Raw genomic sequence first — 26718 nt, 5'->3', positions numbered from 1 at the left:
TTAATGCTACATTTAATCATCCTAATAAATTGTAAATTATATTACTCTGAGTTTGCACAATAGTGGCTGTAATATTTTGACTAATCCTCATGAATATTTGAATTGAAGTTGTCTTCAGTTTTAAGACATTCTAGTTTCCCAAACAGGTAAATTAAAATAGAGGGTTCTCTTTTTACAAGACACACACATTTGTTAGGCACAGATGTGGCAGCACATGTGTAGGATTTGTTCCATTTTGTTTATATGTGTCCTGAAGAATCCATATCGAGCAAATTATTCATTCCTTCTATTTCTCTTTTGTAATCATTACATATCAGATATTAAAATGTTTATAATTTTTTCCTTAAAATGTAATCATTTAGACAATAATTTATCAACTGATGAATCATCATACATTTAGATATGTATGTGCATGTATATTCATATTATATATGTTATGACCAAATTTGTTTTTAAATATATATGTCTGTGTGTGTGTGTGTGTATACCTCACTACTTACCACTTTATAGCCATGTAATACATTTTGTTTTTGAATTAATAAATCTCAGCTTTCTTTCAATAATGTCCTAAATTTGTTTTAAAAAATAAGCTTCTGTAAAATATGACTGCAAAAGATGAGGTAAATAAATTGCTTAGCTACAAAACTGAAGTAACAGACTTTAATCCCTATAACATAAATTATGTTATACTGCTTCACTTATTCAAGCCCTCTTCCTATTTGTATCTTTTTCTTGCTTTCTAGGCAATTTTTTTTCAATTATACATTAAATGCCACCCTCCCCTCCCCCCCACCACCTTCTGACAGTCTTTAATATGATTGAGTGTCTTTCATTTGGGTGAAGAATCTCTGTGCAAATCCATGAGAATATTATGCAGAATATTTGGAAAGGCCTTTGTCCACACTGGAGTTGACAGGGTGATAGTAGAACTGAATCGGGCTAGATGATGTGATTTACCAATGATAACACTACTCTGTATTTACTGCCTGCCTGACTCTCACACAAGTATTTCCATTCTGGACCTACAAAAGATGATTGATTTAGATCAGTACAGGTCAACCAATCTTGGAAAATCAATAATTTTGTGTCCCACAAGTTCAGCTGATGTACAAATGTTGTTCCAAAGTTAATATATTTTGCTGACCCCACTTAATGTGTACATTGCTTTGACTCATCATGTAGATAATCAGATAACAATTTTTTATGAACTGATTAAAGAAATAATATGGTAACATTGTTTCTATTTATTCACTCTCTTATGAGATTCCTCTATACAATATCAATTGATCTTTATACATCCTTGACTTTGTATCCTAAATCTAAGATCTTTTTTCTTGTGTACCTTGCAAAAATCCACAAATATCACAAGTAAATACATCCCTTTCACCTTCCACCTGTCTTATTCACTCTGCACTTTTTTCTTTGATTATGGAAATATAATTGTACATTGCTTCTTGAGTTCGCTTTCTCAGGGTACTGTAAAGTTTTTCTTTTTTCTTCCTCGTAGTCACTGAAAACTTTTCCAGTCACTTTGTTTCCAACTGTGCAACTTCTGATCCCAATCCTTCTTACCCTCTCTGTGAAACTGGACGGTCGATACCACCATAGTGGCCCTGTCCACCTGCCTTTTTCCCGGAATCACATTTCTAGCTGGTTTTGGACATCAGTCTCAGAATCTCATATCATTGCCTTCAATAACATATGCTCAAAACAGAACTCATTAGCTTTCCAACTGAAATTTTGTTTTCCCTACCTACCTTATTTAATGGTACATCCACTCGGAAAAACACCCGCACCAGAAACAGCTTCATTTCCTGCAAAGTTTTTTTACTGCCCTATCTGGTCCCATCAGTTTTACCTCTGAAATAGCCACTTTGTTTCTATCTCTCCTTTCTTTTCACAGTTTGAGTTTAGGTTCTGTTCATTATATGGCTGAGAAGGAAGGTATCGTAATACCTTCTTAATTAGTCTGCCTATTTTTGTCAATGTTTTCTATTTCTGCGTAATTCTCTGAAGTGTTCATTAAGTTCTTCTGTAGCACCGCCAGATGCTGCTTCTTTAAAACATTGTTTTAAACCCATTTTAAAACACTCAATGTCTTCCTTCAACTGGTGAAATAAAGTCGAAAACATTTGAGCATACCAAATGCAGCCCTTCAAAACATAACAGTACCATCAGTGTCCATCCTCAGTTTTGAACTCCCTACCAGGCACACCTATAATCACGTAGTTTTGAAATACTCACTGGAGAGATTGCTCAGTTTTTCTCTAAGAGCCTTTGTTTATACTGTTTCTTCTTTCTTCAATGCCCTTTACTTTTCCTAATCCTCTTCAAGTGGTAAGTTTTGCCTCTTCCATCGTTCCCTCCTATCCCTAGAAAATCCATCTTATCCTTCAAGCCCCACTCAAAGATGTTCTTTCTTAGGCCTTTCCTTTTCTCATTTTGCCTTTTTCTACCCTTGAAAGAAAGGAAGGGTGCCCTCATCTCTATTCCTTTAGGCTTTTGTACATATTTCTCATAAAACAACCATCAATTAATTTTTTTTCCATTGGCTACTTATTGAATGTTTTTTGTGAGTTAGGAGCTGGAGACATGACAGCATCATTTCTAGGCTAATGAGTCTCTCTTGGCAATGTGCATTGTAATTTTTAATTTACGCTTAATCTCATCGCTAAATTGTTATTGTCTTGAGGTTACTCATGTTTGGATGAACTTGGGGCAGGACTTTAAGAAGCTCTACAAATGTTTATTAATTAGTGAATATACTATTCTTGTCACTCTGTCACTGTTTTACTCTGAAATATTTTTGAAATCTTTTCCCTATAATATATTGCATTTGGAATTAATTCCTCATGAGCCCCAAATACATTCACAGTCCTAATATTCATTCCTGTGTTATTGATGAGAATACAATGACAAAGAACAGATGTGAAATTAATAATATACTCTAAGTCAGACAAATCTTTTTCTTACCAAGTTTAAGTGGTGGGATTAATGTCCAACCTGATGTCTCTTATAGTTTATCAAAACATTTAATACTTTTAGAGAGGAAGAAATTATATACTTTATGTTGTAGAATCTACTAAGAAATTAGCTATTTATTAAATTATTTTTAAATTTATTTTAGTGAAATTACTTCAGTTGATTTAACTATAATTACATGAGAAATAATAATCAAGAAATCTCATCCTAAAAACTGTAATACTAGGTATCTTAGTACAATATTCCTTGCTTTTATTTCCAAACATCATATTTTCCTCTTAGGGAGAAAATTGCTGCCTGTATATAAAGACAGGCAATAGAAATAAAAAATAGTATTAGTAACAAAAATAAAATATATAGAATTTGAGGTAGAACTTTGAAATAATGAAAAAATAATGTAGTATTTTGTGAGTAGTTAAATAAAAGATACAACTTTTAGAATATACCTGCTTCCTTTTGTGAAACGAATACAGAGTTTTAATTTGAACAAATAATTGAGAGTTTGTTTCTACAATCTTAACTGTAAATGCTTGACAAGGTTGACTTGGTTTCATGGAGTTAGCACAAAAAACAATTCTTGGTAGCTGATGTATAACTTATATCTTATTATTATTTACATCCAATAAGTTTTTGAAAATTAGACTGGATTCTTTCCCACAGCATTAGAGTGCCTCTGTGACTGTGATTCTGCTTAGGAAGCTGGTGGCCACGGGGTTACTGAACTGTTTGAATGCATAGTCAAAATGTTCATCACAGTAATTTCAACTTTGTTAACAGTACAAATTTTTCGAGCTCACCTAGAGACAATTTGAACCAGAGAAAATAGGTATGTTTGTGAAAGATGATATTGCAGTTCACTTACCTCAATTTGTATGCTACTATTTCTGCCTACTTCTTTGTTCATTTGTTCTGTTCACTTAACAAATTGTGTGTGTGTGTGTGTGTGCGTGTCTGTGTGTGTGTAAGAGAGAGAGAAAGACAGGATAATTATTGCCCACCAAGTGAACCAATTTTCAAAGTCAATTCTAATGTCTGAATTTGATTTAAGAAACCATAATTGTACAAATGGATCAGTTCTTAAGAAAAAAAAAATAAGTGAACCAGAGAAGAAAGATTTTTTAAAAATTGAGTGATAGTCATTCCAACTATATTCTCACCAAAGGCTGTTATTTCTTGTATAAAGAATGTGAAAAAGAAAATCCTGGTCAAGAATAGAAAGACATATGAGAATGAGAAAGAATATTACAGTGTAAATGTAGACTAGGTCTTTACCATTCGTCAAGCCTCCAGTACTATTCGAGTGACCATTGACCAGAATTTCCAATGTAGAAAGGCATTGAACTAGAGAAAAAAATGAGAAAAGTTAGGATTCCTTGAACAGTGAGGCTTGAGCAATGAAACCACTGGTGCTGTTTTTAGCTAATCAAAGTTAATATGCTTTAAAGAACTGAAGAGAAAGCCCAATTTTTTATTCTGTAATAATAATATTTTTTGAGTGCCCCCACTGTGCATGCCACAGTCCGTGATAATAATTTGTATATAATACTATATGACTTTCTCAACACACCAACAAAGCATACTATTCCTATTTTATACCTGACAAAAACTGATATATGGAAAATTAAAATAATTTACTGGAGCCATAAAAATGCCCCAAATGTCTGATTCCAATTTTTTAATTATTATTTCAGCTTCTTTATTCCAAAACTTATTGAGTTTTATATATTCAGCATAGAATGATGAAAAAGACATAGTTCCTACCTTCACTTAGGCTTATGTTCTAGGAAGAAAGGTAGACAATTGAAAAATGTGTGAGAGTAAACCATGATTTGAATTGTGAGAACAGAAATACAGAGAGCCATTGAAAAACACAAAGTCACATCTCCCAGAACTGACTTTTAAATGGAGACATAACATAGATCTGGTATAGGAAAATGAGAGAAGGGTGATCTAAATAGAAGGTACAGAATCTATGTCTACAACAAAGATCTGAAAATCGAGTTAAGAACTTTTGTCATATTATTTTAAAGTTAACTTTGCTGAAGTATAATTTATATTCATATTTTTTATATATATAAAGTGACTACTTTTAGTCCTTGGATGTGAAAATTATTTTTTTTTAGAAATTAACAACAATAACTTGGAGAGCAAAGTTGGATAAATGAAGTAGGTAAAAGTCAGTTGCTCAAAGGTAAGATAAGGCTATTCAGTAATGAAATCAATGCATTTAAATAAAGCTAATCTAGTAAATTTTCACTAAAGGGAATTTCATAAGAAAAGTACCAAACTTTTAATATTCATTCCATGTATATGTCTACATAGTACAGTATTCAATAGCACAGTATTCAAACTACATGAGCACTAGGAGAATTTTAAAGATGCGCTTAGCTATGCTCAGTTTTCTAGATGAGGTAAATCAGGACCAAATTCTTGGAGTCACTTGTCCAGGAGAAAGCATCAGAGATCAGTTTGGGACCCAGTGTCTTGTCCTCTTACAGTTTTCCTTTTGGTTTTCAGTTACACCAAACTTTCAGGAGGTCAAATGTATTAAATTCTTGATTTTAAAATTTATGTAAATATAAAAATCCACTAAGTCTTTTTTTTTAATCCTTATTTAAACTAATGAATCACTAGTGCAGGTGTTAGCTAGACTTAAATTATAGACTGTCCCACTGAAAGAGCTATTTCAGGCACTGGTAGGAGTAAGGTAAGAGAAACACTTTTAGTTTTATTTGTGACTGCAAGTTGCTGAAATAAATATTTTTAAATAGATGATAAAAATGCTTTATTTCTATATGTATTTATAAGGAATCTTGGAATGTGTTCTGTGTTGGGTGATATGCTGAGAGAAAGGGAGATGATTTGTCTATTCCAGGGTTTAGATACTATTTCATAGATTCAATTTACTTTCAGGTTTCTCAAATGCTAAAAATTGCTTCATATAGTAAATAAGAAAGGTGGGAGGTGATGAGGTTAGAAATTGTAGAAATTAGGCAAGGCATATAATGCAGGCTGCCAGAAATGTTAGATACCCACTGGGAGTGAGTCCTGTTACCAAATGCTGTATTTTTATTCTATTTTCTTCTATAAGTCGTCAGCTTAAGGAGAAATTTCTAAGGTTACAGTTTTCATTAGAGAAGGAGCACTTACTATGATATCAGTTAAGCACATAATATGATTTTAATGAATGAGATGGAAGTAAAATAGATTTCATTTAAAACTTTTTACTTTTAGTCTCCTCTGCACATAATTACCTAATATTTTGCTGCTTTTGTCAGTGGTGTCATTTTCATTCTTTTATGTTAGGGGCATTTCCATATGCTTCCCAGCATTTGACAAAGCCCCCAAACCATCTAAAATGATACACTTTTCCTCATGCCTTTATTCTAAATCTTTGAAGCCACAGAAAATGTCTGCAATCAAACTGGGTGGAAATCTTGAATATTTAGTTGAGGCATAATAAAGTATATTCATGCACCGAACATAATCTTATGAAAGGTATTTAAGACTTTGTTGAAGATAGTTTCAGCTAAGTAAAAAAGAAGATTCAAAACTGGACATGTATATGATCCAAGTCCCATTGGGGGAGGTGGAGAACATATAACAGATAAAGCCATTGAAAAAAATTACGAGGTGTTCAGACTTCCCCTCTGTCCCTTCTTGTTTTAGAGTCCAGAAATCTCAAACTTGCCACTTATCCATTACAAAAGTAAAACACTGAAGACAATTATCCACCAGATTTTTCATCTTCAAATATCAGCATGCTAAGAAAAACTTTAAATATCTCTGAGTCAACTTCCATCTTCAAATCAGAAGCAAAGGAACAAAATATGCTGCTAGACACAAATTTGTCCCTTGTCAGAGAATCAGAATAGGAGCAGCAGAATTTTTTTTTGGAAAATCTCATCCTTAAATATTTTTTCCTGTAATTCATATTTGCGTTAGTTATACGCTCTTTAGAACAAGAAAGAGTTTTTTACTCGAGTTAGCTCAAGTTCATGTGGAAATGAGAGAAATAAAAATCTTATTTTGCAGCTAGGCCTTACAAGTATCCAGGAACAATTATAAAAGTACATTTGGTGGAAACACAGAAGTGTCCAAACTGTCTTGTTAACTCAGAGAATAGAAATTGAGGACAAAAAATGTCTCTAGGTATCTAGTACTAATATAAATGTTAGTAATAATATAAATAGCTAACATATAACGATGGCTTACTCTTGCCTGATAGTAATATTTGGTCCTTTATATATCTTATTCTACAGTTTTTGCAAAAATTATATGTGCGGCTACTAACTGTTATTTCCCCAGTTCCCAGTTAGGCAACTGGAAGGGAGCAAAGTTCAGTGGCTGGACCGAGGTGATACAATTAGCGAATAACTGAATTGATGCTCTTACCATTTGATTCCAAATCTACCCTATAATTTTTTTAATCTCATAGCTTTTATCCCAGTTATTGATTTTTAAAGTCTCTTTTTATTATTCTGATTAATCAGTTAACTTCCCATAACAGGGAAGAGTACCAGATCCCACTGATAACTTATTGTCATCCCTATGGGGGCAGAGTTTTTGTATTAGACCACATCATTGGCTGCCTTGGGTCATGTGCCTATCCCTGATCCAATCAGCTTTGACTAGATTGAAGGCATCTTGTGAAATCAGCACGACATAACTTATGAAAAACCCACTTCAACGACAGACAAGTTAGAAACTCCTGCAAAGGATATGATGATTTTAGGAAGCACCCTGAGTCAACTCGCTTGAGAATATTACGTATTCATCTTTTCCCCATTCTTTACAGAAATATCTATTCTCATAACATCTATTCTCCATCTCTTTAGTTTCTGTATTTTTTAATATTGAGTAAAATTTTACAGTTAGGTTGAACTTCCTATTATTTATTATATTCTACTTGCCCATCAAAAAATTTAAAATTACTTTATTTAAATATTTGAATGTTTAAATTGAATTACCATACTGCTGTCATTTAAATAATGTTGGAGAAATGTGTTTCCTTGGTAGCTTTTCATAATTTTAACATAATTAATAAAAAATGTGTATTGAAAATGTCTGAGATACACAATAATATTAACATAATTGTGTTTATCCTTCCAGATCAAATAAACATTAAGTATCCTTGGGAAACAAAAAAAAATGCATATAATGAATTAGATTATGCTTAAATAGATTAATTTTGATGCAGTGGAAATTCCAAAGTGTCAAATGAAGAAAACACTCCTTTCATTTCCCATCAAAGTTGATGCTCAAACAGTATCTAAATACTAGCTACATAATGTTCCACTGCCTGTTGAAGGGGCAGTCTTCTGTTGTCAATTCTCTGGATTCCTCATGTAGAATTTCTTCTGTGTGGCATTAGTCATATGAGAAGGGTATATAAATATATGTGTAAATATTATACGTAAAGATATAGGTATATATAGATAAAGTATATATATATACATGTAGTTTTTAAGCAATATTTACTGTGTATTTGTGTATGTGGATTTTTAAAGAAAGTATGATGAATATAAAATGAATTCTATCTTTAGGATATGCCAAAATTTGCTGTGTCTCCTGTACCTAAATTACATTACACTTAAATAGATTAATTTTGATGCAGTGGAAATTTCAAAGTGTCAGATGAAGAAAACACTCATTTCCTATCAAGGTTGATGCTCAAACAATATCTAAATACTGGCTATATAATGTTCCACCATCTGTTGAAGGGGTAGTCTTCTGTTGTCAACTCTCTGGATTCCTCATGTAGAATTTCTCCTGCTTGACATTATAAGTGGCCTTATAATGAAGGCTGGGCAGACAGAACTAGGGCTGGGATTCCCCCAAACAGAGGAAGTATTTTGAGGTCCCCTCCTATTTAAAAAACAGAAAGGTTTACAGGATAGAGTATGTTACTCATAAAAAATTTACATTCAAACATTTTGCAAAACTCTATTAGACATTTATTTCAGAAGTAAAGGGGCAAAGATCTTTCTAAAAATTAGCCAGCCACACATTAAAAGCGCATTTAGGAGGATAATTCAATAAAAGAACTTCTATCTATGAAATTGCATATGTAGCTGCCCTGAAGCTGTCTTTCTGAGAAGTATACTGTATTTTAAGAATACACTTTAAGAATGAGGTAATATCTTATTTAAAATCTAAATTTTCTCAAAAACAAAAGATTATTTTTATGACAGGCACAAGGATGGTTGGGTCTCACAGAATTTTTCCTAGCATATCTGATCAATTGGATCTCTCAAAATTTGCCTGTCTTTAAAAGTGATCACAAAGCATGACGAAAATGTTTCAGGTTGACAGAAACGTGGATATTTAAAATGACAGAATCTCTTGGACTGATAAAGATTTTAAAAAATGAATGTAGGTTTGAGATAAGAGTAATGATGCAATGTAAATTTTGACTCTATATTTGGAGGACAATTTGTCTAAGTGAATAAAAATTCTATAAATAGATTCTTTGGAAAAGTCTCACTTTTACTCAATTAGTAATTTATTTTTAAAGTGAGACAACTGACTGAAGATTACTTTCGGAGTTATTATAACTTTTACTTTTACCTATTACCTATTTTTTAAAACTTCTGGTCGGGCGCAGTGGCTCATGCCTGTAATCCCAGCACTTTGGGAGGCTGAGGTGGGCAGATCACGAGGTCAGGAGATGGAGACCATCCTGGCTAACATGGTGAAACACTGTCTCTACTGAAAATACAAAAAGTTAGCCGGGCATGGTGGCGGGCGCCTGTAGTCCCAGCTACTCGGGAGGCTGAGGCAGGAGAATGGCGTGAACCCGGGAGGCGGAGCTTGCAGTGAGCCGAGATGGCGCCACTGCACTCCAGCCTGAGGGACAGAGCGAGACTCTGTCTCAAAAAAAAAAAAAAAACTTCTGAAAAGTATGGAAAAGTCGTATGATGGTCTATCATATCCTTATTAAATGTATTATATAGAACTATATTTACCAATATGAAGGTATATTAAAAATATTTAAGTAAAATGGCAATATACAGAACAATATATATCGAGTATTTTAAAAATCCCTGATAATTTATATATATTTTTCCTATATAGAATAGTCTGCAAGAACATATGAAAATGCGATAGCAGCTATTACCTAGAAGTGGTCAATTCCAGAAGATTTGATTTTTTTTCTTTTTGATTGTCTTCTATGTTCTTATTTTAACTAAATATAACATATGTAATTAAAGTACCCACAAAATTTGATCATAACACTCAATTCATAGCCTGGTAACGTGACTTAAAATTAATATGTGCGTTGTTAAATTACACTGTTTCTCAGTAATTTCTTTATTATGGAAAAATGAACAAGCATTGGTATAATGTGGGAAAATATGTGCATTTATGTCGCTTCTGAAAACATGAGGTTTAATTTATATTCCTTTAGGTCCTCATGGTTACCTCTTCTAATTTTCTGTTAATATTAAAATGTTACATTAGGCCTCTTCTTTTTAATAAACTAATAATTACTTTGATGAGATTTCACTTAAATTCTCATGATGTGTCTACTGTAGAGAAGAACTTAATCATCTGTGTTTCTTATGGTTATGTTTGGGAAAGCCATTGAACTTTTCTTCATATTTCATAGCTATTGAAATAACACAGGTCCACCTACCTAAGACCTCTGTCCCCCATCACATAAACTAATAAAGATGCTCTTCTCATTTGATAATTTAGGGTTTTGATATACATCTACATAAAAAGTAACCAGCCTAGGAAAATCACTGTCTCACTATCTTTTTATTTTCTAGAGGACTTTCATCCATTTTAGAGATTTATTTGATGATGCAGTTGAAATAAATGGAGGTAAAGTTCATTTACTCCATGGCTTTGATTCTGGAGAATACTAGGGAAGGAGATTCTTGACAAAATCATAAAGGGTGGGCCTCTAGTACTCCAAACTCCTTTATTTTTACTATTAGTCTTTTTATCTGTGCTACACCTTCATGATTGCCCCATCTCCATAAATCCCTTCCTTTGATCTGTTATTCACAAAGCTGTAAATAAATAATAGAAAAAGGTTTACTTTTTTCAGAGATGGTTGTTACCTTTTGTATTAGTCTGTTTTCACACTGCTACAAGGAGCTCCCTGAGACTGGGTAATTTATAAACAAAAGAGCTTTAACTGACTCACAGTTCCGCATGTTTGTGGCGGCCTCAGGAAACTTAAAATCATGGCAAAAGGCAAAGGGGAAGAAGTACCTCCTTCACAAGGTGGCAGGAGAGAGACCGCACGGGGTAAACTACCACTTTAAAAACCATCGGATCTTGTGAGAACTCCCTCACTATCTAGAGAACAGCAAGAGGGAAACCATTCCCATGACACAACCGTCTCCCAGCAGGTCCCTCCCTCGACACATGGGGATTCTAATTCGAGATGAGATTAGGGTGGGGACACAGCCAAACCATATCACCTTTGTAGAGCTGAAACTCACATACATAGATTTTTAAGTATCAGTGAGTGGGTGGGAAAGATTTGAAAAGTAAAAAGCATTGAGGCCTGTTTAGAAAATGTAAGATTTGTGCCACATATTAATAGCTTTATGCAGGGTAAGTATTAACAATGTTTATGCTGGGAGCGGTGGCTCACGCCTGTAATCCCAGCACTTTGGGAGGCCGAGGCGGGCGGATCACGAGGTCAGGAGATCCAGACCACGGTGAAACCCCGTCTCTACTAAAAAAGACAAAAAATTAGCCAGGCGCGGTGGCGGGCACCTGTAGTCCCAGCTATTCTACTCGGGAGGCTGAGGCAGGAGAATGGCGTGAACCCGGGAGGCGGAGCTTGCAGTGAGCCGAGATTGCGCCACTGCACTCCAGCCTGGGTGACAGAGCGAGACTCCATCTCAAAAAAAAAAAAAAAAAAATTTTAAAAAAGAATGTTTATACGGTTTCCGAACTGGTGTCTTTAATACAGCATCTGTAGTGCAGGCACACGTATGTGTGGAGACCTTAGGGGCTGTTACAATCACTGAAGGCACTGCTTCCATGTAATACCTAGCAGTGAGTTGTACTAAATACATTCCCAATGTTAAACTGTTGTACTCAAAATGCCAGTAAAACCCAGCTTGAGAAAAATCCCATGAAGGGTTATGAGAACAGGCTTTTTGACAGATGTGTATTTATATCCTGATCTTGCTAGTTGAGTGGCACTGAAAAAGTCATTTAACTCTCTAAACAGTTTTACCTGATTTGTTAGATGCAAATAATACGTTTTTGTAAGCACTGAATAAAATATACAAATTGTTTAATTTAGCATGTGACACATAATGAACATTCAATAGCTGTTATTTGTTTCCCACAAAAAGTTATTTTCAAAATCTACCAACTTAAAATAATGAAAAGTAAAAAGCCTAACTGGTTACAAAAAGACATTAAAATATGTCCTATATTCAAGCAAAACAAAGTGAGTATTTAACCTAATTTCTAACTAAACTTAGTTTAAGTTTAAATTTAAATTTAGTCCAGGCCAGGCTCAGTGGCTTGCACCTGTAATCACAGCATTTTGGAAGGCCAAGGCAAGCAGATCACTTGAGCTCAGGAGTTTGAGACCAACCTGGGCAACACAGGGAGATCCCATCTCTACTTAAAAAATAAATAAATAAATAAATATCCTGACGTGGTGGACACCTGTAGTCCTAGCTTCTCCAGATGCTGACACGGAAGGATTGCTTGAGCCTGGAGATCAAGGCTGCAGTGAACTATGATCTTGTCACCACACTGCAGCCTAGGCTAGAAAGAGAGTGTCTAAAAACAGTAACAACAGCAAAATCTTAGTTCAGCCTAAACTTAGTATAATATGAACTATTATTTAATATTCCCTTCACATGCCATGTTTCCCTTTGTGATTTCTCTTTTGTCTGGTATGCTGTACTCCACCTAGTCAGCTTGACAATCTTGTATTCTTTTATTAAAATGCTAAAGAAAGGCCTTTGCGGGGATGCTTCTCCGATGACTGTATCAGTTACTTCTGATTGTTAGTATAATCACCCAACACACAGTGACTAAGCAATAATGATAACATTAATATCACCCGAGACCCAGATGTGGAGCACTTTCCACCTTCTCATCCTCACTGTGCTGGCCTTCATCTTCTGGCGTAGCATCATGCTCCCAAGATGGCTACGGCTGCCCCAGACCTGAAGTGCTCACAATCTAGAGCAACGCAGGAGAGCTTCTTCTCACAAGCTTTTTTTTTTCTTTTTTCTTTTTAGTAGAAAGGAAACATTTTCCCAGGAGAATCCTAGATAACTCTTTATCTCCGTTGTCATTCATCAACACTGGCCACATGTCCATGCCCTAACTGTAAGAGAGATGGGGAAAGCAAGCACACAGCCTTCCCTGTTTCCATAGTGGAAAGTGGTATTTTTCAAAATGGCAAAAACTGCTGCTGGGTAGGCAATTAACAATACACTCTGCACATTTTCTCCTTATCTGAACTCCCAACTTCTGCTCTTTTCACGGAATGTGTTAATCTATTTTCATTGTTCTTCCAGCAGCACTCCAGATGCACCTATATTAGCACCTACCTCACATTATTGTAAGTATTTCTATTTTTGCCCACCCCTTTACTAAACCATCCACAGCCTGTGGGTGGAGACCCCTGTTGTTGCCATCATTATGTTCTTAGTGCCTACTTTGGTTCACAGTAAATGAGTATTAAATAAATGAGAAAGTTTAGAACCTTTTAAAATAGGGAACAAGGAATTATGATTTAAAATATATTTTAAGATTAAAATAACGAGATAAAAAACAATTGTAGTCTTTGAAGGGCCTTTAATAGTTAAAACACAGCATAATAGATAGGAGATTTCACGTCATCCCTGAAAGAGCCAAAGTCTAACCATCTGCTTCATATCTCACTATGTCGAGAGATGAGAAAAAAAATGTGAATTTTGGTATCCCATGAGAGATTGGATAAGGATCATGTAGGATTTAGAAAATAGAGCCTGCAAGGAAGTGTCAATAATTTAGGCTTTTCTTTTACATTTATGAGGGAGATGTCAAAATTTTCCCCTTCCTTAACATGGTAGTATATGAAATAACCCTTGCTGATTCATTTGAATGGGCTTTTGAAAAAGGGCAGGTTAAAAGGAAATAGAGCATTTCTACTGAAATTTCAGAAACGAACACACAACTGCAAAGCATTAATCCAATGATAATAAAAACTCTGGTCAACCATGTTGAATGTGTCAGCTTTATTCCACTGAATATATATCCTTTGTCTCTTGCTAAATAAAAGACAGGGTTTTTACTCTTATATCTGTGTGTGTGTGTGTGTGTGTGTGTGTGTGTATTTTTTGGTGAAGAAGCAGTTCCAAATAGGTCTATGTTGAATGCTTTGTAATTTCCTATATCACTGTCTAAAAAAACACAAGAAACCTACCAGTGTTTAAATGATTAAGGAAAAAAATCCCTACCTTCTCCCTGAAAATTAAACGTCAAATTGGATTTGAAATGTTTACAGAGGTACTTTTCATTTGTTCATTATGATAGAAATGATAAATGAGCAAAGCTTCTTCCTGGGGATAATGTACTTCTTCAAGTTTTCAATTTTGTCTCGGTTTTATATAAGATGTTTTTGTGAGTACAAATTGCCATCTGCAGCTCCAAAAACACTTGGTGCTTAATAAGGCATAGAATGATTACACATTTGGTAGCATCCAATAGAAAGCATAAAAATATACTATTAGTTATTTTTTTTGGTGAAGGACATTATCCTGTTTTTGTATTTTTTCCATCTCCCAAGAATAAAAACATATATACACACTTGTACACGAAAATATATACCTCCCAATTCATACATTTCTCAGATACCAGCTACTTACAAGTTATTAACAATTTATAAGGTTTTTCATAAAATTCTGTCATGTGCTTCTAGTCATTATTGCTGGCCCTCATCCTGTGCCAGTGTATTGGGACTGACATTTGACATCAAGGAGAAGAAAAGCTAATTTATGTAAAAGTAGATCATGTTGAAACTAAAAGAAAGCGGCTAAGGAGAAAAAGCCCTGTAATGGTACACTAGCTTGCAAACGTGCTTGTTTCTTACTCGTTAGATCAGGCTTACGCCTGTGATGTCTTGGCTGTGATATGAAACTGGGAAATTGTTTTAGTCTCTCTTTTCTACTGTAACAAATTACCACAAATTGAGGGACTCGAAGCAATGCAAATTTCTGTCTTACAGCGTGGGAGTCAGAAGCCTGAAGAGTGCACAGTGGGCTGAGTTCTTGTGGAGGCCCTAGGTGATGATCCATTTCCCTGTCGTTCCCAGCTTTTAGAGTTAGCCTACATTCCTTGATGCTTGGCCCCTGTCTCAGATTACAGCTGCTTCTTTCCTGGCACATCTACTTCTCTGCTCTCTGATCTCCCCCTGGCAAGCACCCTCGTGATGATATTGGGCCCACTAGGATAATCTAGAATAATCTCCCACCTCAGGATCCTTCACTTAATCACATCTGCAAAGTCCCTTTTACTATGTAAGGTGACACATTCATAGATTCTAGGAATTAGGATGTGATCTTCTTTGGGGTGCCATTATTCAGCCATGGGGCTCTTATTCAATTTTAGACAATTTCAAATTTTATTCTTATTTGGCTTGTCTTTCAATCCATCTTAGTTTCAAGGATGAATGAGCTCCAGCTAGAATTGTACACCAATCTTAAAACATGCAAACTTGTGTACATATTGTGGGAGTGTACATGCACATATGTCTACAGAGTAAGTTTCTAATTATTAATACTGTCTCGGCATGACAATGAAAATTATTGATTAAAAATCATGTTATACTATTGAAATATAAATTCTTTTCATTCCTCATTTCCCGTCCAATTCAAGCCTCTGCTGATTTTTTAGGATGGGTTTATCATAGATGAGCGATACCATGAACTGTAATCTTAGAGTGTCTAATAGGGTTTATTTTTCAATAAGCCACCCATTTTGTGAAGAACATTTACTTTGCAAAATGAAACTGTGCTAGTTCAAGCATTTTTGGTCTACCTTTCCTAACCCCTAGCCCCTAAAATGTACATAATCTAAATATATTTTTTTATTCCTATTAATTATAGACTTAAGATAGTACATTTTATCTTGTACTTACAGATGTGATATTCCTAAAGGAATTATATTTTGCAAAAAACTGTAACATACTTGGCTGAGTTACAGTTGCACGCCAGCTATTGTAAAAGTCTGATTTTCAGCAGTCTTTAAGATACTCTGGAGGGTAACAGTGAATCTCAAGTTTGCTTTTCAGTTTTCATGGTTGTTTTAATTTTATATAGTATAATCCTTACTATTCAGATATTTCATTTTAACCATGGGAGAACTTAATTTTATTTTAGTGATTAACTAAAAAAGCTATCTGTCATCCTGAAAATAAAACAGAATACTAGTATTGCTTTGGTTTTTCTTTTAACCCCTCTTTTTCCAAAAATAATGTATAATTATTGGCAGAAAATTTGGTGTTTTTCATTGAAGTCTTCTTTAATTATATTTTTGACATATAATAATTGTATATATTCAGATAGTTAATGATGTTTCCATAGATATATTGTACAGTGATGAGATAAGGGTAATTAGCATATCCATCATCTCAAACATTTATCATGTATTGGTGTTGGGAACATCCAATATCCTCCTTCTAACTATTTGAAACTATAATATATTATTGTTAATCATAGTAATTCTATAGTGATACAGAACACTGGAAATTATTTCTCCTATCTAGATGTTATTTTGTATCCTATAACAAATTTCTTCCTATCCCTCCTGTCCCACTATCCTTTCCAGCCCCTAGTATCCTCTGTTCCACTTTTTACTTGTATAAGATAAACTTTTGTAGCTTCCACATATGAATGAGAACATCTGATGTTTAAGATGTTTAACTTTCTTTTCCTGGCTTATCTCAAGTAACATAGTGTCCTGTAGCCCTGAAGTCTTATGTTATTGCAAATGTGAAGTCTTAAGACAGAACCCCCTGCCCTCTAGAAGCTCATCACACAGTAGGTACAATACATACAGCAAAGTATAATAGAAGCTTTTTGGTGTTTTGAGTAGAGTGTTGTGGATTGAGTGATAGAGAAAGAAAAAGTTCACTGGGAAAGTTTTTTTTTTTTTTTTTTGAGATGGAGTCTTGCTCTGTGCCTAGGCTGGAGTACAATGGCGCAATCTCAGCTCACTGCAACATCCGCCTCCCGTGTTCAAGTGATTCTCCTCCCTTAGCCTCCCGAGTAGCTGGAATTACAGGTGCGCACCACCATTCCTGGCTAATTTTTGAATTTTTAATAGAGGCGGGGTTTCACCATGTTGGTCAGGCTGGTCTCGAACTTCTGACCTCGTGGTCCACCCGCCTCGGCCTCCCAAAGCGTTGGGATTACAGGCATGAGCCACCGCACCTGGCCGGAAAGTTTTTATTAAAGGATCTAAAATGCCATTAGACTTGAGTGAATGATTGATTAGAAATGTGTTAGATAGGAAAGGGCATCCCAAGCAAAGGAATATAACAGTGAAGATATAGTAATGTTGTCCAGGTGCGGTAGCTCACGCCTGTAGTCCCAGTAATTTGGGAGGCCGAGGCAGGCAGATCACGAGGTCAGGAGATGGAGACTATCCTGGCTAACACGGTGAAATCCCGTCTCTACTAAAAATACAAAAAATTAGCCAGGTGTGATGGCAGGCGCCTGTAGTCCCAGCTACTTAGGGGAGGCTGAGGCAGAAAAATGGCGTGAACCTGGGAGGCAGAGGTTGCAGTGAGCCAAGATCCCACCACTGCACTACAGCCTGGGCGACAGAGCGAGACTCCATCTCAAAAAAAAAAAAAAAAAGATACAGAAATGTTATATTTAGGGAAAGTGAATAGAATATTAAGGAGAGTTAAAAGTGCATGTTGAATTGGTAAAATGACAGTAGAAGAAAGTATTTAGAAAGAAGACCTCTAACCATGTTATGAAAAACAATTTAAATGGAATTCTGAGCAGTTTATTCTTTATTACATATGTACATTTTTCTGAGGCAGGTGAATGTAAAGGAAAGGGACTAAGGTACTTCTTGATATTTGATAACTAACATTGTTCTTGTTACATTACATGAGTTTTATCAAAATTTGAAGTTGCATTTGTAATACTCTCTGTAGGCCTCTACGAGAATTCTGTTCTCCTGGTAATGAATTCATTGTCTGCTATACGAGACAAAAGAAAATATAACCATATTTCTCTTTTAGCAGTTATGAGTGTTGTGGTATGAATCATCCTATGTTTAAATTAGCAATGAGATGTAGAGACAATAAATAAATATTTGATGTTAACTAAACTCTGAAAACATAAGTCACAGTGTTTCCCTAATACTTAGCTGTTCAGAAGATTGTATCTATCCTTTAATTTACCTATTCTTTAAAAGTATTTTTAAACTTTATTATCTGAGTCCCTGGGGATATTGCTGTTTAATGCAAGCTATCCCTCCTTTACATTTAATTTGTAATTAGCTACCAGAATGAATCATTTATATTTCTTTAAAGTTTTTCTATAGTGTCCTTTTATACATTCAATAGGCAGTTTATTAAGGTAATATTAGTATGTACAACATTAGTAAAACAAGTGAACTTTTAGGAAAAATGGCATAAAATTTTTGTAAATTAATCATGGTAAAATATTCAAGGAGCTAGGGGCTACATAGTTGTGGAGTAGACCCCTATTGATGATAGTTTTAGTATTTGACATAGTTTCTGTTTTCTGAAAAGATCAAAATTAGCAGTTCATCTTGATTTTAAAATGAGAAAATATAAATTAGCTGGTCTGTGACAACTCATGTATATACATTTTTTTCAGCTATGGATTTATCAAACTTTTAAAAATATTATAAATTTCTATTAAAATACATAATTAGATGTTTTCATATAAGTGCAGAAGGATAATTATACTAAGCTTTTCTCATGCCAGGGTGAATCCAAACTGAGTAAACTGTGTAGGCTATACTTGTCCTAATCTTTTCATGTCGTTTGATTGCAAGAATCTATTATTATAAAGAGATACACATGGTACTAGCTTTGATCTTCTTCCTTAGGGATGTAAGTGAAACCGCCTTCACATTTTCATAAGCTCCTTGCTTTAATTACAGTGTAAAACACTATGTTTCATATAATAGGAAGACATTTAAAATAAGATTAGTCTGACTATCTCAGAAGTGTGGGATGAAGCATTAAATAGGATAAATGAGAAACACACAAATATACAACATGTTTAGCTTCTGATTCAAAGAACTCAATAGAGTGGATATATTTTTAAGTAATCATCTTGAAATACTGAAATTTTTTTTCATTTGAATCGTATAACTAATGTTTTTAAAAACTGACTTTGAAATGGAATATCTGGTTGAAAAATAAATAGGTGGGTTATATAGCAGGCTATTTTTAACTGCAATTTCCTAGAGGGATAATATAAAACTGTCCCCAAAACTGTAACAATGTAATTGTCTTTAAATGTTGAAACTTGCCTTAGCAAGCTGATGACGTAGGCTCATTAGGTAAATCCCATTAAGTCTATCTTATTCCTGAAAAATGTCATTTTTGAAGCACGATGGATTTGTGTATATCTCTATATACATGTGAGTATTGAGGATGGATGGTGTATTAGTCAGGGTTCTCTAAAGGGACAGAACTAGTAGGATAGATGTATATATAAAGGGGAGTTTATTAGGAGATTTTATTCACACGATCACAAGGTGCAGTCCCACAATAGGCCGTCTGGAAGCTGAGGAGCCAGAAAGCCATTCTGAGTCCAGAAACCTCAAAAGTAGGGAAGCTGATAGTATAGTCTTTGGTCTGTGGCTGAAGGCCTGAGAGTCCCTGGCAAATCACTGGTGTAAGTCCAAAAGCCCAAAAGCTGCAGAACTTGGAGTCTGATGTTTGAGGGCAGAAAGCATCTAGCACAGGAGAAAGATGGAGGACAGAAGACTCAGCCAGTCTAGTTCTTCCGCCTTCTTCTGCCTGCTTTTATTCTAGCCACACTGGCAGCAGATTAGACTGTGCCCACCTAGACTGAGGGTGGGTCTGCCTCTCCCAATCCACTGACTCAAATGTTAATCTCCTTTGGTAACCCCCTCACAGACACACCCAGGAACAATACTTTGCATCCTTTAATCCAATCAAGTTGACAGTATTAGCCATCACAGTTGGTTTGCATATTTTCCCAAGGGATTTTCTTCTGAGATTTTCCCAAAGAATTATTCTATATCTATCTCTCCATATAGGTGAACATTTGGGCATTAAAACAAAATAAAATGAAGAAAACATCCACTGTCAACTGTACACTTTTTAACCTTAGCTGGATCCTCATTGCTATTAGAAAGTTATTCTTTCACAAATTCTTCATTGATTCCTTTCCTAACTCTACAGCAATTATTCTAAACCTTTATCACCCTTTACTGTTCTACTGTGTCCAGAGTTGGTTCCTTCTGGTGGGTTTGTGGTCTCGCTGACTTCAAGAACGAAGCCGCGGACCTTAGTGGTGAGTGTTACAGCTCTTAAAGATGGCACGGACCCAAAAGAGTGAGTGGTAGCAAGGTTTATTGTTAAGAGTTAAAGCGCAAAGCTTCCACAGTGTGGAACGGGACCCAAGGGGGTTGCCGCTGCTGTCTGGGGTGGCCAGCTTTTATTCCCTTATTTGTCCCCTCCCATGTTCTGTTTTTGTCCTATCAGAGTGCCCTTTTTTCAATACTCCCTCCAAGTGGCTACTTTTAGGATCCTGCTGATTGGTGCATTTTATACAGTGCTGATTGGTGCATTTTACAATCCCTTGCTAGCTACAGAGCACTGACTGGTGCATTTTTACAGAGTGCTGATTGGTGCATTTTACAATCTTCTTGCTAGCTAAAGAGCACTGATTGGTGAATTTTACAATCCTAGCTACAGAGTGCTGATTGGTGCATTTTACAATCCTCTTGTAAGACAGAAAAGTTATCCAAGTCCTTACTCAACCCAGCTGGCTTCACCTCTCACTACCCTCTTCAAATTTCTAAAGCTAATCCTGCTTCTCAGTTCTTTGAAAAAACACAACCAACTAGCACTATGTTAACTTTCTTCCCTACCAGCTAAAAATTGATCTATTTCATTTTTCCATCCTTTTTCCTCAGGGCAAGTGTTTCTACTATTGTTTCAGTTCTTATTGCACCTCTACAAGTTTTTCTTGGGCACATAGCTCTACTTTCACCATCTTCTTGGGCCTCCAGTCTCTCTTCCTCTAGTGGTATCTTTCCCACAGCCAATGAGTCTACTCCAGATTTTTAGAACTCACTGTACTTGAACTTTATCATGAGTGATTCAGTTATCAGAATTTCACATAACTTTAGTAAATTTCCTTTCCCCTTGCATCCTCCTCCTGTATATGTGGCTGAACTTTGTTTCCTCTGTCTCCCTGCCTCCCTGCCTGACCTACTCTTAACTCTTTGCCTCTTTCTTTTGACCACCTATTCATAGCCCACCCTCCTCTCACTTTAATTTAATCTACACCTATTTCTATTCCTATAGTTTTTCACTAACTACTTTTAGCCCCAGTTCTCTTTTGTTTCCAGTTTTACCCAGTTTCCTGAATTATAGACTTAAATATTTCACTATTAGATGTTTCTTCTTGGATGTCTCCAAAACATCCCATAATCGGTATATTTTTTTAAACGGTTAGAAAGTCATAGATCTGGGTTCAAATATCTGAATTTAAGATCCTGACATTTATTAGATGGTGAACATAATATTTGACTTCAGTTTCCTCTTTAAATAGTCTTGAAATTCCATTCAACCAACATGTTTTTCCACAGTACCATCTCCTCTCACCTAGATGATTGCAATAACATTCTAGTTGATCTCCCTACTTCCACCTTCACTACACTGCAGTATATATTCTCAACATAGTAGCCAAAATGATTCTTTAAAAAAGTAAGCCAGATCCTGATGAGAGAGGAGGAAGGAATAAACCACTCAGTCAGGCAGTTAGGGCAGGTCCTCGGTAGAACTCCTTCAAACCAAGAACAGCCTGAAAATCAAGCTGCAGGCCCCAGCTAAGAAAAAGCCCACATCCCTACATGGAAACACCCACTCTGTGAGCCCAGATGAAGAAATTTCACTACTTTTTTGGGCATATTTCTCTCCCTTTGGTGCCTTTGTCCCATTTTGTACTCTTCTTCCTGATTATCTCATACCTTTCATCTGTTTTACATATACCTCTCTTTCTGTGATTGGCCACAGGCAAAGTCTTAATTTGCATAAAGTGAAACGTCATTAAAGCTCTCAATTGGTTGCAGGCCAAGCCTTCACTTCTGCCTCTAATTGGTTCTTTACACTGTCCTATGTCTTCCTGAGTGTTGCTCTTCCAAAAACGGCTCATAGACCAGTCAACCCACTCCTCCTCATTCTCAGTCCATGAAAACCCCAAACCTAGCCCCACCGCCGGCAACCCTCTTTTAGGCCCCGTCTTGCTGCTGACACCTTTTCTGTCACTTAATAAATCTCTGCCTTAACCCTCTGCAGTCTGCGTGCCTTATTCTTGGTTGCGGGACAAGAATCCAGAACTCTCTGAATGGCAGAAGCAAAGAGCTGTAACGCTCCCACCCACTGAGCTGCTGGCTGCAGGCATCAATGAGCTGTAATACTCCCTGTCATTTGCTAAACTACGGGAGTGAAAAAGTTGCAACACTGTTACACTCCTCAGAATTTTTTAATGGTCCTCCATCCTGTTTTTTGTTTGTTTGTTTTTAGTAAAAAAAAAAAAAAATCTTTACCTGATCTCTGGAATCCCATACTCCCTGACTACATCTTTTCCAAATTTTCTTTTTCTGCAGCCACATTGACCTCTTTAGTGTTCCTTAAATTTGCTGAGCACCCTCCTGCCTCAAATCCTTAGCCTTTGACCTTTAATTCAAATGGGTGTCACTCTCATCTTACTTCAGCCTTTATTCAAATGTCATATTCTCTGTGACATATACTCTGACCACCTATTTAAAATGTACCTGCCTCCAAACTCTAACCGTCAATCCCCATCTCTATTCTATTTTTCTCAATAAGGTTTATCTTTTAATATGCTATACAGTTGGTTCATTTGTTTTGTTTTTGTTTCTATCCTCCCATTATAATGTAAGATCCATGATAGCAGGAATTCTGCTCTATTTTTATTTATTTATTTTCATTATCGTATCCCTAGGGCCTAGAACACAGTAGAAGTTCAATAATATGTGTTGCATAAATAAATGAATGAACAAATTGAGATGAGGTGGTGCTTTTTGTAAAACATTCTGTAAAACTGTAAAACATTCACTATTTATTCTTCTGTTACTTCTACTGTTATTCCACTCCCCACCATGAGCAGGCTCACAGACACATGTACAAATGAACCCAGTCTTTTTTTTCTATCTATATATCGTAAGTTTTATGATGCCATCCATTGTTTCAGTCTATGTACTTAAAGATGTATTGGAGCCTTTCAAATATTTAGTCACCAATTCTTAAACTCATATGTCACATCACTTGGATCAGAGTCTTCATCTAATTCCCCAGGACCTTAGTCCAATCATCTTGAACTCTTCTGTAGAGAATTGCAAGAGTCTCCTAGGAGATGGCTTTGTAGCATGTTTTATTATTAATTACCTTTTCTTAAGTATTTTCCATGGCTTCAAATTATAGGCAAAATACTTCTAATGGCAATCAGGTTCCTTCATAACTGATCCTATATTTTTAAGATGCTCTATTCCAACACCATAAATCATTTTTATGGTCTTCTTTACTCCTTCATATTTTCAACAAGTACTTATCAATTATTCACTGAATCACACACTATGGAATGACATTTCCCCTCTCCACATAACAATTTGTTATGGTTTGGGAGGAATGGAGGTAAAATCTAGCATTTCAAGATCGTAGATCAAACATAAAGTAGCTATAGATAAAATGAACATCCATTCTGACTTTTCTGGGATAAACTTGGTTTATACCTGCTGTCTCTGTGTAATTACTAATAAACTTACTTTCAGTCTCAGAACTCTCTCAGCTTGGTGGTAAATTATATGGTCTCTTTATCTATAAGCAAAATAATTTGAATTTTATTCCATGCTCTTTCTCTACATTAACTTCAAAAGTTATGTGACAGCCTAAAGTAAAATGTAAGCCCTCCTCCTCTAGCATTCAAGCTTACTTATAAATATCACACACCACTGTTTGGTGGGGGAAACCCAGGTCTTATAACCTGAATGCCTTTTCCATTTCAGTAGAAAATGTATTTTTTCTCAAATGCACCAGAATAATTATTACCTTAGCAACCATTTACTCTAAACCTTACCTGAAATGTCCTATATTCCACTTATCCAAAGCCCACCCATCTTTAGAGGAATGCAGACATCCCAAAACTATTTTTTTATTGGTCTCAGCCTGTCTCTTCCTGTGGTTTCTTCTTTTACCATTTTTTGGAGAGTGAGATCTGTAGACACAACTTGTCCATTGGATCCTTTAAGACAAAGACTGGCTTCTACATCTTTGATTCTACAGCACCAAGTCTGAGGCCAAATACGAAGTATGCTCAAGCAACTTAATGTAAAAAATAATTATGATAGTGATGGTGGTGAGCATGTTGTTGGTGTTTAACTTAATAAAAATATAATAGGACAAAATAAAATGAGTTGTCAGGAAATAGCTATAGTTTGAGTATGGAAAAGGCTACTCTTATACCCCACATCTGTGGATTTTAAAGATATACGTGTTTGCAACGCATACTTACTGAAATTTATGCTGCTGGTATCAGGCGGAGGGAAGTTGAGGGAGAGTAAGGAAATATGTGCCATACTTAATCAAATCTAGGATACCATTGAGAGTAAGATATAGTATTATTTTCCATAGTGCTCGGGCAAAACTGTCAATTAAGTTATGGCCTAATGCTTTCATATCACTTAGAATTTTTATTTGATATTTATTGAAAGAGCTCACCGAGACCTATTTAATGTTGGATTTTTTAAGTCTTAAGTTATTTTTATATACATATAACAAAATTGCCAGTGAAATATAATGGCTAAGGTATTCCCAACACTTCTTCACATTCAGAAACCATGACTGTAAGAAACATTCCTATTTCAGACATATTAAGATGTAAAGAAGAATTAGTTTTTAAAGGGATTCACATGATACAAGCAAATATGTTGTGAAAAACAGACATCTGATGAGTTTGCAAGGACTTGAGGAAAGGCTGTGATTTCAAATATCCTGAAACAAAAGGAAGGAAAATAGCAGACGTTTTAGTCACAAACAACTGTAGAAAATCTGAGTTAGAAAAAAAACTTTATGGAAGTTTACTATCACTTCTGCCATCTAGTCGCAGAAGTTGTCACCTTGGAAGTCACGGAAAAAAAAAGAAGAAAATACTGTGATATTGGGTATCCAACTCACGTAGAGACATGAAGCCCCAGTATCAGGATGGATGGTTAAGAACTGAATACTCAGAAATGGATTTTTAAGTATAATATTAATATTTAACTCAACTGATTTTTTCTTTCCCTCAGAGCTGAGAAAGAAACTAAAATTTCTATGCTCAAGAGCCTCTGCTTTGATTCAACATCTTATATAAAACTAACTTGCTGGAATATCTATATTCAATCTTTGATCCGATAAATCCCCTAGTCATAAACAGAAACAGAATTTTTAACTATTTCCAGAACAGATTGTGTGAACCTATAAGAAAGTCAAGTGTATTAAAATTGTGTGTTTGAGCTGAGTGGTTAAAATTAAGAAAAATAATTGGTTTGTCTTTGCTGTTGAACAGAAAATGTGGATCATATTCATGTACTTTTTATGTATTGCTTTTTCACATTTCATCTTTGTACTGCTCCTTCTGCCCATGTTCAGATCATTCATATTTTATTTCGAAACATTTTCATTTTCAGATCAGCAGTTGTGTGATCCTGGTGAATTTCTTTGCCACGATCACGTGACTTGTGTCTCCCAGAGCTGGCTGTGTGATGGGGACCCTGACTGCCCTGATGATTCAGACGAGTCTTTAGATACCTGTGAGTAGAAAGGTTCTCATGCCATTCGGATTTACCTTACATGTGAAACTAAATGCCAGTTGTTTTCACAGATGACTGCTGTTCTAGATGATTCTTTCTTTCTTTCTTTTTTTTTTTTTTTTTTTCCAAATAGCCTAAGAAACTTGAAACCTTTTGTTTGTGTTTTTTTAAATATGAGTATGTGAAAGAGAGCATAAAATGCAGTTTGGGAGTGTGAATTAGCTTATGAAAGGAAGAAAATGTGAGGTTAATTATTTCAATGTGATTGTGTTAACACTAGAAAAAAATGACTTGAGAAAATTTAAAATATAGCCGTAAAAGGGAAAAGACCTTCCCCAATAAATTATCTCACACATTTTGAGACAGAAAGAATATTGAAGAAATCAAGCTTTAGTTCCCATGTTATTTATATTAATATCTTAGGGCAATACACAAATAATTGAACATATTTTCCTTTGAGACTGAAAGATAGAAACTTTATCCATTCATAGAGTTAGGATCTTTGTCTTTATAATATCAGATTCAGAAACCCTTAGTATACATGAATCCTAATCATAGTTGTACTACTGTAACTTGGAATCCACCGAAGGCTTTTTCCATATTACACATACCACTATAACAAAATTATAAATAATAATATGACCATAGCTAAATATGGCCCACTTTTTTTTAATATCCACTTATCGTAAG

General features: G+C 35.2%; 1 protein-coding gene across 2 annotated transcripts in view; it reads left to right on the top strand.

Moving 5' to 3' along the window:
* The window catches only part of LRP1B (LDL receptor related protein 1B), a 1943477-nt gene that overhangs the window by 304674 nt on the left and 1612085 nt on the right, over positions 1–26718 (top strand). For both annotated transcript variants that reach the window (XM_055261032.2, XM_063631317.1), the window contains exon 2: positions 25906–26028. In XM_055261032.2, the coding sequence (XP_055117007.1) occupies positions 25906–26028 (123 nt within the window). The remainder of the gene's footprint in view (positions 1–25905; positions 26029–26718) is intronic.

The sequence above is a fragment of the Symphalangus syndactylus genome, chromosome 22 (genome assembly GCF_028878055.3).
Source record: "Symphalangus syndactylus isolate Jambi chromosome 22, NHGRI_mSymSyn1-v2.1_pri, whole genome shotgun sequence".
Taxonomy (NCBI): Eukaryota; Metazoa; Chordata; class Mammalia; order Primates; family Hylobatidae; genus Symphalangus; species Symphalangus syndactylus.
Note: the sequence above shows the minus strand (reverse complement) of the source record. Positions and strands in the feature narration are given on the sequence as shown.